Source organism: Canis lupus, chromosome 25 (assembly GCF_003254725.2).
Source record: "Canis lupus dingo isolate Sandy chromosome 25, ASM325472v2, whole genome shotgun sequence".
In the NCBI taxonomy this organism is placed as follows: Eukaryota; Metazoa; Chordata; class Mammalia; order Carnivora; family Canidae; genus Canis; species Canis lupus.
The window spans coordinates 44,493,010-44,505,375 of NC_064267.1; the positions used below are offsets into that span (position 1 = coordinate 44,493,010).

General features: G+C 35.2%; 2 protein-coding genes across 8 annotated transcripts in view; one reads left to right on the forward strand and one right to left on the reverse strand.

Annotated features, from left to right (window-relative positions):
• GIGYF2 (GRB10 interacting GYF protein 2) overlaps nt 1-12,366 on the forward strand; it is a 136,272-nt gene that overhangs the window by 60,667 nt on the left and 63,239 nt on the right. The window lies entirely within an intron of this gene.
• Nucleotides 1,417-10,295, reverse strand: KCNJ13 (potassium inwardly rectifying channel subfamily J member 13). Its single transcript, XM_025463475.3, has 3 exons — nt 10,064-10,295; nt 4,350-4,824; nt 1,417-2,384 (listed from the first exon to the last, which is right to left on the reverse strand). Exons 2-3 carry the CDS (start codon nt 4,807-4,809, stop codon nt 1,762-1,764), a joined length of 1,083 nt encoding a protein of 360 aa, XP_025319260.1. The 5' UTR covers nt 4,810-4,824; nt 10,064-10,295; the 3' UTR covers nt 1,417-1,761.

Here is a 12,366-nt window from a genome sequence, read left to right on the forward strand (position 1 = left end):
CTACTTTATTTTCATAGATTATGTGAATCTGGTTACTTTATTATAGAAATAAGAATTCCTACTGTCTGTATGTGTTATGGCAGTCCTGGGTTGGAAAAAAAAAGTCTGTTGGAAAAATTAGCCTTCCAGAATGCCTAAAGTTTCCAAACAGCAGAAGTTTACCATAATTAATTTCTGTGTTCTTGATATTTTCTTAGACCACTCCAGAGTTCTTTATTTTCTTTTCCTTTTGGTCAAAGAATAGAAAAATGTGACTTGCTGCTCTGTCCTGCTCTTCAGAACTGATTGCCTTTATAGGCTCATGTTTATTTTATGGAATGATTCCTGGCTGGGTCATCACCAGTGGGGAGGGTTAATCTTTCACTTTTCCTACTAAGACCTGAGTAAGGGAAGTTTTAGAAAAGAAGAGCAGCCACAAATCTACTTGAATTCTGATAAGGGTGACTTTTTTGGGTTTTGTTTACTTTGAGGACAGTTTATTATTTTTTTAAATCAAAATGAAAAGCATGCAGAGAATGGTTTTAAATTAAATTGGAGGTAAGGGAAAAGGGTTCATCTAAGTATATGTAAAATAGAAATTGAAGCAGAGAGAGCATAATTTTCATGGAGTATTAGACTTGGTAAGAAATAATAGAGTTTATCTAGTCCAACCTCCTACTGGTGAATAAACACTCATTTTGTGTTTATAGAAAAAACTATTTGAAGTTGGAAACAGGAATTTGGGTTTGAAAATACTTGTTGCCTAATTTTTTGCTTTATCTATTGGAGATGTTTTTCCTATTTGAATTATAAGTAACTGAACTTTTATATCTAAAGCCTTAAATATATTTGCATTTATGAGTTACTTAGGGTGTCCTGTTTTTTTTATACCACTGAATGGATCACAGGTAAGAAGGGAATGTTTTTACTTAGGTCAGAAGCCATTCAAATGAATCGTTAATTGTAATTTTTAAATCACTATTTGATTATTATGCAAGCTTACTTTATAGGAGATAGAATTTTGCATCTCCTTACAAAATTACGGGTTGCATTCAGCCTGGAGCTCTTACTTGATCTGATCACTTTCTGCCACAAATACATGAACATGTGCATGTGTTTGAGTGTCATGCTCAAATACTTTTAGAGCTATGTATAAATCTATATACATTGCTGTGTGTGTGTGTGTGTGTGTGTGTGTGTGTGTGTGTGTGTGAATTTTTGTTCTTAGGTGGTAAAAATTGAGAGGGTAATACTTAACTCCAGTTTTGTTGTATGAAGAACCAGAGGAATGATCTTTGTTGTCTTGCAAAAATAAGAGTTTTAAAATGATGTTCACTAAATATTGTGAAATCATCATTCTACACAGGGAGCTAGGTTTAAGACTAGACTGTTGCTTCACTTGCAGATGAAAATGAGAGATTGTGATTGATTTTAGAGTTCAGGTGTGTTAAACTTTATTGTCCCATTTTACCTTCATTAGTGATACCATACCACTTTAATATGAATCCATCAACATTTCTGTATAAATACCTGTCACGTTGAGATGCATTGATTTCAGCAGATAACCACAGTACAGATTTGTAAGGTAGAATGTTATATTTCCAGAATGTGTATTGTTAGCTCAGCCTTTTTTATGGGCATAGGCTTGATTACTATGATGTAATCAGAGGTGTAATCAGCATTGAAAAAAAGAGAAAACATGAGATATGATGAAAGAGAAGTAGCTGCATAACTGGCTGGGTATATTTAATACATTAAAAAACAGGGTGTCATGGAGACGTCTTATTCTGTCAGTCCTGTTTCTGAGATCTGAAAATTGTCCATGCTTTGTCCATTGATATGGATGTCCATGTCAGTCCTATTTGGGCTCTTGGAGACCAGAGGAGTTGGAAGTTCAGGAACGGTCTTGTCAAAATTCTCCATCTTGATTTGATATTCACCTTTGGAACCCCGGGTCAACAGAGACGCAAAACAGTGATGTAACATGATCTCGGAGGGTAGGTAGGACGTCCTCCTTTGGCATATTTCTCCAGTGCCTTCCTGCATTGCTGAGAGGAACACAACTAATTCAAAGTGGGGAGGATTTTCATGCTGGAGCAGAGTAGCAAGAGGACTTGATGGTATAATGGAGTGATAATAGGTTAGTGGAAAGATAAAGAATGGACATTCCTCAGAACTGATGCCATCAAGGTGGAAGTCCACACTGGTCTGGTTGAGTTCACCATTTTCCCTTTCCTGATAGAGTACAGCTGAGACTCGGACACTAGTCAGAGGACTAGGTCGAGTGTTGGCCACTTGGAAAATTAGATTAGGTTTGCCATCTATGTGAGCTACTACTGCTAAGTCCGTAAAGCGAATTGAAAAAGCTCGATTTTTTGGCCGGGCAATCTTCGCCACAAAGGCACCTAAATTAGAAATCAGTGAATTTTTTTTTAGAATGAACACTTGAAATATGAATACTATTTCCGAATGAGAAGGGTATATCAAATAGTTATACACTTCTACTCCAAGTGAGTTACGAATTGATAAATACATTGTTAATTTGGATAGTCTCATTTGCCTGAAGAATTTTCAACATGTACATACATCCTTATTTTAAAACTATGATTTCAGAAGGCTTAAACAGAATTCATTTTGTTACATAGAAATGTAACTTTCTTTTCATTTCTTACAAAATCAGAGAATGATCATTTCTTATATTTCTGCCCCCAATTTAAAAAAAAGTAACAAAATAAATGAAATTCATTTGTAATTAGATTATTTCAAGTTGAAGTAGAAATTAGATTCAGAGTCGAATGATTTAGGGTGGGAAGGGGACCAGTAGAATGATTGATACATTGAGGAATTTTTAACTTTGAAACTTATACAACCTCTTCCCTCCCCTTTATTTTATAAGGCTTTGGCTCTAAAGTGTTTTCAGTGTACCTTTAAAAGTGCATTTCTGGGATCCCTGGGTGGCGCAGCGGTTTAGCGCCTGCCTTTGGCCCAGGGCGCGATCCTGGAGACCCGAGATCGAATCCCACGTCAGGCTCCCGGTGCATGGAGCCTGCTTCTCCCTCTGCCTATGTCTCTGCCCCCCCCCCCCCGTGACTATCATAAATAAATAAAAATTTAAAAAAAAATAAAAGTGCATCTTCTGTGCCCCCAAGCTGTAGGTCAGGATTTCTTAACCATTTTTGTGCCACAAATCTTGTTGGCAGGCTGGTGAGATCTGTGGTCCTCTTATCATAATTATGCTTTAAATGCATAAAATAAAAGACATACGAAGGAAACCAAATATACTGAAATCGAGTTGAACATTTAAAAATTTATAGTACTGTATGTGCTTTATAAATGCATTAAACAGCAAAATATATTGGCAGGTTTAATAGTGTACTTTGGGGAGTATTGTAGTGTGATATGAAAATATCAGTGATTGCTGTTTGAATCAGAGTTATGGGTATGCTGATACTATTGTTTTTGTTGCCTATGTTTATAATGGAAGGAAATGGTAATTTTCAGTTAGGGGCTAGTGACAAAAGAAGTAAGTTTTTCCTAAGTTCATGAATCCCCTAAATTTTATCTAATGGCTGACCAGTTTAAGAACTTGAGTAGGGAAGTTAAGTGATTTGTTACAGTTTACAGAGCCAGTTGGCAGCACACTGGACTTCATTCCAGATCACCCTTCATTTGGCTCATTACTTACCTTTTCAGATTATTATTGCATAGTATGTTAAGGCCAGGTTTTCTTTTTGATTTGTTTTTTGATTTTTAAACTATATATACACACCACTTACAAAAATGACGTCCTACTTAATTACAGGAAAGTTTTATGTGTTACCAGGTTTATAAATAAAATTTCATTAATCTTTGTGGACGTATATTCAGTAAGAATGTGTATACTTGATCTCTAAATATAATGCTGACTTTGGTGCTCTGGGTTTACTGATAATGAGTAAATGTTGAACAGATAAACTCAGAGGAGGAAATTTTAACCTAGTAAAAGAAAATAAAATTCTTCTGTTAGGTAAAATGATTGTCAAAATGTGCATTTAACATATTTATCCACTTATCTGACAAAAGTATTTAGTTTCTCTGAAAAAATGCCTTTTAGACTTTTTGTTAATATTCTTTTTGTGTAAGATGTTGCTGCAAGTTAGTGTCATTAATAATCCCTTTTTTCTTAAGGAGTCCAAATAGGTAAAGTTTAAGCATAGGGTCAGGGTTCATATAATTTCATCTCTTATTCCCCTAGTCTTTCTTCAGTCTTAGATATTACCGGCTGATAATGCAAATGAATTATTCTATACATACCACAGTTGCTTATAATTGGCTATCCCTTCTCCAAACCACTTGTAATTTTTTTTTTTTAAAAGAACAAAAACAATTACCTGTGATAAAAGCCTCTAACATGAGGCCTAGGAGCATTTGTATGGCAAGTAGGGCGATTGCACTTGGACAGTCACCACTGGGGAACATGGTACCATAACCAATTGTGAGTTGTGTCTCCAGGGAGAAGGAGAATGCAGCTGTGAAACTGGTGATGTACTTCACACAGATAGTGTGGTTTTCAGGTGGGGCATCATGATCTAGTTCCAGATCACCATTCATCTCAGCTAGAACATACCAGAGCACTGCAAAGACAAGCCAGTGGACAACAAAAGAAGCAGAAAAGACCAACATCATCCAGCGCCAGCGCATGTCCATTAGGATTCCCCAAGCATCTCGCAGATATGCAAGACCTCTTTGAGCACCATCCATTTGAAGTGTGCTGTGGCCATCCTTGGTGACCATCCTCCGGTATCTCTGAGTTAGGAGAGGAGCAATAACTTTGCAATTACTGCCATCCATCTCAGGCTGTAATTTCTGAAACAAAGAATAAATTAGTAAGCTCTTAACGGTTTTACAGTTAATATTAATTCTGAGACCTCATCCACTTTCTCCTTTTTTTGGAATACTTACCTGGCTACTGGGTAGGCTTTCCCAGTCTAACAGCTCTTTTTCTCTTCACGTAAGAGAAAAGAGACAATACTTATTGACTAAGCCATTCATTTGTTGCCTAATCATCACTTGCCTTCGGATATCTCTTATTGTTTCCTTGAATGACTGTTAAAATATTGTTTGCTATTTTAATATTTCCAAGTATATTTCAAAATCCTTAAAGCTTGGGGTTATGGTTCATGTCCCTTTGATATCTTTGTCTCTTGCACATAAAGTATTTATTGATTTGACTAAACATTAGTGTAAATAACGTTTTTATAATTAATAATTATGAATAACTCATAATTTAAATGAATAAATTAAATATATGTGTTCCTTTATGTAAATAACTAGAAATCATTTGGAAATGCAGTGTTACACTGTCTGCAAATGTTTTGAAGCTGAATTCCATGCTAGGACAGAACTAAGCTTTTAGATCCATAGTTCTAATGTATGATTTTTAATTAGCCTATTGAAAGTTTTATGAATAGGCTTTGTTTTTGTCGCTTTGTGGCCATTTTCATGGATTCTTTCCTTTGTCTAATGCATTGTCATCCTCTGAATATTCTAGATTCTGATTAGATTGTGGAATGGGGAGAACATTATTTTCTTAGATAAGTAAGAAATTCTAGGTAGAGGTTCCTAGGTAATACTAGTTTTGAAAGTAAGTAAACCAGAGAAAAGCTTCAAGTTTAATGAACTAAAATAACCATTAAGGCACCACATGGCCATTTTTGAAAAATAATTAATATAATTCGTTTTTAGCTGTAAACAGTTAAACTGTAAATCAGTGGGTGTGTTTTTCTCTGTGTGGTGAGAAGAAATCTAAGGTATGCTTTCTGTGTGACGATTTCTATGTCTTAAGACTTTTATGTGGATCTCACAGGAACAGACTGGAAAATGCAGCTTTGCTTTTTCTTTCTTTTTGTCACAGTGCAGTGCTAGGAGTTTACGTTTGACTCTTTGCCTACCTGCTTCCCTCAGAAGTAGATGCTGTTGAGAGTATTATATATCCCCTTCCTATGTTTTGTTTTGTTTTGTCCCTTCCTATGTTTTGAATGACGGTGACACTTAAAGGGAGTAGAGGCATTGGAGCTAAGTTGTTGGTTGAGTTTGCTGGATCTTTTCCTGTGTCTAGGGACTTTGGGGCTGTGGAGACTGCCTTCCTGTGATAATTGGAATTAGACATTGGCTAGTTGGGTATGTAATTTCCCTTTCTCCTTGAGGCTAATTTAACAGATATCAGTGACTTAGAGACATTCTCTTGTATTTTCTTCAGATTTGAATTACTGATGGAACACTGGGATAATGGTTAAAATTTATTTACAGTAATAACCATTTTATTTTTTTTTTTAAAAGATTTTATTTTATTTATTTATTTTTTTAATTTATTCATGACACAGAGAGAGAGAGAGAGAGGGAGGCAGAGGGAGGCAGAGGGAGAAGCAGGCCCCATGCAGGGAGCCTGACGTGGGACTCAATCCCTGGTCTCCAGGATTACGCCCCAGGCTGCAGGCGGCGCTAAACTGCGCCACCTGGGCTGCCCTAACCATTTTAGTTTCATATAAACTTAAAGTCTTAGGTCATTAATGCTTTATAATTCATTATTCTGACAAGTAGTCTTTATTATTATTAGTGTATTTTTTTTCCTTAACATAGCTACTTAATGACTCATTTTGCTAGATTCTTTAAATGTTTTAGGAGACCTTATCTCTGTCCTTTTGAAAGTAACAACAACAGCAATAATTTTCACTGTGCTAGGTATCTTCATATTGCATTATATCTAATTCCTTGGTATGTCAGCAGGATAGACTTTTCTTTTGGGTTTGTTCTTAAGATTTATTTGTTTATTAGAGGCAGAGAGAATGCGAAGAGGGGGAGGGGAAAAGGAAGATAGAATCCTCAAGCAGATCCCCTGCCGATCGTGGAACCCTGTGGCAAAAGTGGATCCCAGGATCCCGAGATCATGACCTGAGCCAAAATGAAGAGTCAGACACTTAACTGACTGAATCATCCAAGTGCCCCAGCAAGATAGACATTATTATTCTGTTTCTCAGATGATGTCACCAAGGGTTAGGCAGATGGGGGCCTTAGATTGTTTGTAATATTATCCTCGTCTGGCTAACTTTACTGGTTAATTTTCTTACTACAAGATGCTAATTTTCTTACTACAAGAAAGTTTGGTGAAAAAAAAATCTTTCCCAAGATGATTGGCATTATATTTTCAAGATTGTCTTTGACAGCCATATTTTTAGCTTCTAGTAGATGTTCTTTCAGTCCCCATAACTATCTCAAGTATCTGTCTTAAACTATTGTTGACTTCACAAATGATTCTCATGACAGTAATGATTAATAATATTGGCCAACATATATTGTTTACTATGTGGCAGTAATAATACCAAATACTTTCAAATGCCTAGTGCAGAGTAACCTTCTAGTGTTAGTTGCTTTATTACTATTATTAATAGTGTTCCTTAACTTTCCCAGTAGTAAGTACCATTGTAATTTCTATTTTACAGATAAGGAAACTGAGGCATAGTGAATTTCCTAGGATCACAAAGGTAGTGTTATTAGTGAATCTCACACCAAGTCCATAGTCCAGAGTCAGTGCTTCAGAAATAGATATTTTGATCCTGGTTAGCCTTTTGTGAATAATACTACATTCCATTTGACTAGTTTTGTTTAGGAGTCATTATAGAATATTTGGTCTTTAGGAATGCTTAGGTTCAGACCTAAGATTTGTGGTCAGGAAATATATTTTCAGTTAAGGAAGACATCTTGTAAAATTTGAAGATCAGTACAGCCACAATTATTATGTAGTCTAATCTTCTGAATATTATAGACCAGTACAAATTAAAATGTGGAGAGGAAACTTCTTACATAGCATTGCCAAATTTGTATTTTACCAGGTGAGAAAATAATTTCTAGAATATATCATACTAATTTTATAAAAGAAAAGCCATTTTGACCTTAAAAGAGGAAGAAGGATATAATAAATGTTAATTGGATTCCTTCAGAAAGGTTGTGAATCACCACTGTATTGTCCTTAATGGTTTCTTTTTCTTTTCTAATTTTTTTTCGTTTTTTGAGGTGAAATTGGTATCTGATATTATATTAGTTTCAACTTGTTTCTTGCTTCCCATCTGTGTGAAAATGCCCATGATGGACCTTGTACTCTAGTGCGTATTGTACTTTAGGATCCACTGTCCTGGTGAATGCTACTAATTGCTGATTGTTTAACAATAGTTTTTTGTAGGGAGAACTTTGTGATTCTTGATTTTCACCTTAAGTTATTAAGTTCTAAAACTCATTACCTAGGGAGATAGCCTTTCTGTATATATTATAGCTAACAAAATTATTATTATTTGGGCTTTTTCAGGATTGTTATTACCTACAGCTTTGTAGCACTTACTCTGGGCTTCAACAATTTCATTCTTTTTCTCTTGGAATTAACTAAATATGTGAGGAAAAAAAACCTTTGAACAGGGATGTCAAGGCTAATATCAAAACAGTGAAGCCGTCTCCTTTTTATATATAAGGCTTTGCTGGATCTTTTTTAAATTGTGTTGGTAAGTGGAGTATTCTCAGATTTTGATCCCCATTTAACGATTGCCCTGAATAAGTCCATCTTTGGATTTATATGAAGAGTATGGTTTAGTATAACTAAAACAAGGTAGGGAATCTAGCTGACCATGCTCTGGCTCTGTTGGTTACATAGCTGTGTCAGCTGGGCAAGCCACCCAGTCCCCTTGGCCAGGCTTCCTTATATTAAAAAAAGAGAGACAAAAGGGAATTAAATAATACGATCTTTTAAAATTCTACAAGTTTTAAAATTTATTTCTATTTCCCTCAACTGACATAGGTTTTTTATATTATTTTTTTTCTTTTTTCTCTTATGTGTTTTACATCTGCTTGTGTGGTATTTGAAAATTACATTATTGTTGCCTGATACATGTAGATTTTTCTCTTCATCAAATTTAAAAGTGACTGACAGGCATCATTATATTTATACTATTATATTTCCAAGTAATTTTCATATCTTTCCAGGTGTACAAATACCCTTTGAGTATGTTTGTCTTGGTTTGTATTTATATGATTCTTACTAACTGATCCCAATAGAAAATAGAATTGAAGCTTGAGAAGGTTTGTTTTTTCTCTCTGTGTGTGGGCTGTAAAGTATTTGCTCATTTACAAACTTCGGTGGATAAAAACACTACTTTATAAAAATGATAGTTTGGCTGCTTCGGTGGCTGTCGAAATTATGGATTTGTTTTACTCATTTGGTTTGTAGTACTTAAAATTATATCTTTTTTATTGCCATGTTGTAAGGTGGTAGTGTAGTTCATATTAAACAGTTAAGATAATAGGCTATAACTACAAATGTTAAATGATCACAATATTACTATGTATTTGTTCACATCTAGTGTAAAAACTGATTGTATAAAGTCTTAAAGTCATCTCTCCTACCCTCTATAATTGGGGCAAACAGTGTGATTTCTCTCTTATATAAGCTCAGAGAATCTTTTATATTTTAATTTCTTATTTGTAGAAGCACCTACTAATTTTGGTAATTCTATACTTAAAAAGACATTTAAAACTAGATAGTCATCACTTTTTTCATGAAATAAAAAATTGTGTGTGCGGAGATTGTTCTTGTATACTCATTTTGGGTTTTTTACTCCCTTCCAAAAGAAAGATTATCTATCTATCTATCTATCTATCTATCTATCTATCTATCTATCTATCTATCTATCATCTATCTATCTATCTATCATCTATCTATCTATCATCCTTCTATCTAAAATCCAAGGAAGAGAGGTGAAAACAAAAAAGCCCCTGAATTTTTTTAGGGCCTTTCATTTCTGCTTATTTCTGTACTGTAACATGGGATTGGTGTACATTTAATAAAACAAGAAAATTTCTAGTAATGCTTTCAGTAGGGCTATTACTCCATTTCTAAAATTTAAGGAAAAAGAATAAAGAACCTTAATGTATGACCCTGAAGGTAATATCTTTGTTTTAAAAATCTATTGGCAATATCTAGCTCTGTCCCTATTTGCCACTCAATTTCTTTCTGTTCCTCTTAAGGAAAGAAATAAGAATGAATATTATTTCATGTACTCACCAGTACTTTTGCTGGGTCAGTCTGTGTGCACAGGTAGGTCTTGAGGAAACTTGCAGAGTCTGTCCTTTTGATAAGGTAACTTTAATCTACAAGGCTAGCTTGTGGGTTCTCTTCTTGGACTGGATTTACAGTTCACATTCCTCTGTTTATAATGTCGTGGGGGCTAGTTTCAGCTGAAGATGATGTGATTGGTCACTTAGTCCGCAGGGGGGCCAATGAGCTCTGATCATGTGGAAAAGAATGCTGGTTTGTTAGGAGGTCTTTCTTTACCCAACACAAACCTTAACAATTCTGGAGAAAGCCTCCAGAACTGACTTGGAGAAGGGGTGCATTTTTTCCCTCTAATCAGGACCGGTCTTTAGTAAGTTTGCATAATCTTACTTAAGAGTTTATTTGAAAGTTCAAAGGGATAAAATTCCCTGCAAGATTTCCTTTTAGCCGTCTTTCCTTATATAGCATGTTGAAGTGTGAGATACTGCCTTTACTATTCCTTTTTTTTCTCCATTTCTACAGGGAAGGTTTCCTTGGATAAGGACTTTTAAGCATGAATTAATTAATTGATTTTACTAGTTTTCTTTTCATATTCCATCTCACTAGAATGGCTGCCACTAATTCTAAAACTGATTATATAGGTGATTTAGTTACCTGAATTTTTGTAAGGGAGGGACAAGGAGACAGGCCTTTTTTTCTTCTTCTTCTTCTTCTTCTTCTTCTTTTTTTTAAGGCTATGTGCAGAAATCTTAAATAAGAATAGATTTAATTGTTTGCTACCTTGCACTTATCTTTAAAAAACACACCTGTGTCAAGGAGCTGAAGAATTATCTTAAGGCATGCTTTAGTAATGAGGATGGTTTCCTGAGAGGTTTATGGTGTTCAGGGTACAGCAAATTTAACTTAACATCTAAATAGTGTTTACCTAGAAAACGACTGTGATCTAACTTGTAGCAACCTTAAAGTGAGCTGTGGGATGGTTTTGTGTAATGCTTTTACTGAGCAGTACTTCTCTCCACCTCTGTTAGCTGCTGATTTTAAAACTTTGATCAAATGTCACATGTAAGAGGATCTGAGAAACAAAGGCTGTGATTGTTCAAAGTAAAATCATGGAAGGCCTGCTGGGAAAATTATTAATGTAGACCAATATAATGCTACTTAGAAGGTAAAATCCGTCTTTGTAGATTCCTTCCCCTCCCCCACAATTAAAAAGAAAGTATTAATTCCTTCTTTGTTCTGTAATGCCAAACATTTCAATACAAGTTCAGACACAGCATTGGAAACTTTGACCTTCAGAACTAGAGAAAGTAAAAGCATAAAGTAGGGACTTGTGATGGTGATGCTTATTCCCTGTACACACTGGTAGGGAATTATACTGTATATCAATTGACAGTTGACTGGGGAAGAAAAAGCCTTAGCAAATACAGTGTGACACTGCCTTTTAGAAAGTACAGGAGTGTATCTGCCATGTGTCTCGCATCAACATTATGATAATTAAGATGGTGAAGGATTTTACCAAACTTAGAAGCCTCTTTCCATAATATACTCTGTTTCAGAATATATTAAGGCAGAAATGATTTGGCGAGATGATTGTCAAGAAAGAAATGTCTCAAGTGAAGAAGGGTTCTGGTTTCTGGATTTCTGTAATTTAAAAGTCTTGCTGTGGTTTATAGACCATTCCTAGTTGCTAATTGTGTGGATAGTAGACCAGCTTTGGAGTGTCCACTCAGGAGCACAGTACTCCCATTTAATAGTCTGAGCAGTACTATTCATTCCTGGTTGAGATTGCCAGGTTAGCTGAGATGAAACTGATCTCGACATAGATGGTATATCAACTTCACCCTAAGACACATGGGCCCATCTAAACAGAATTACTGACTTTAGTTAAAGATGGTTCTAAAACATTTCTTTTATGAATGAACATAAGTGGTAAATATCTGTTCTTTGGTTTATTTTTTATTAAAAATTATAATGATTAAGCAAGGTGCCAAGACCAGATACATTGTTCTATATTAAATTCAGATCTCTGTCCCTAAAGGTATTTGATTTTCTTTCTGGCTAAAGTAATCCAGTGTATAGTCCATAACTATACCAACTTGTACTTGAGACTAACAGATGCTTTAGTTGGAGTATAGTGTCCTGCCTATGTACATGGATAATCTTTCAACTTTAAAACTTTAGCCGTGTTCTATGTTCTTTCTTATATAGTATACCTCGCTTTCTTTAGAAGATGCCTAGTCCCTTTTCAGTTCTGCATTCAAGCCCAGCTGCTGATCGTCTTCTTCCCTAGAGATTTGCGGCAGTGTTAGGGT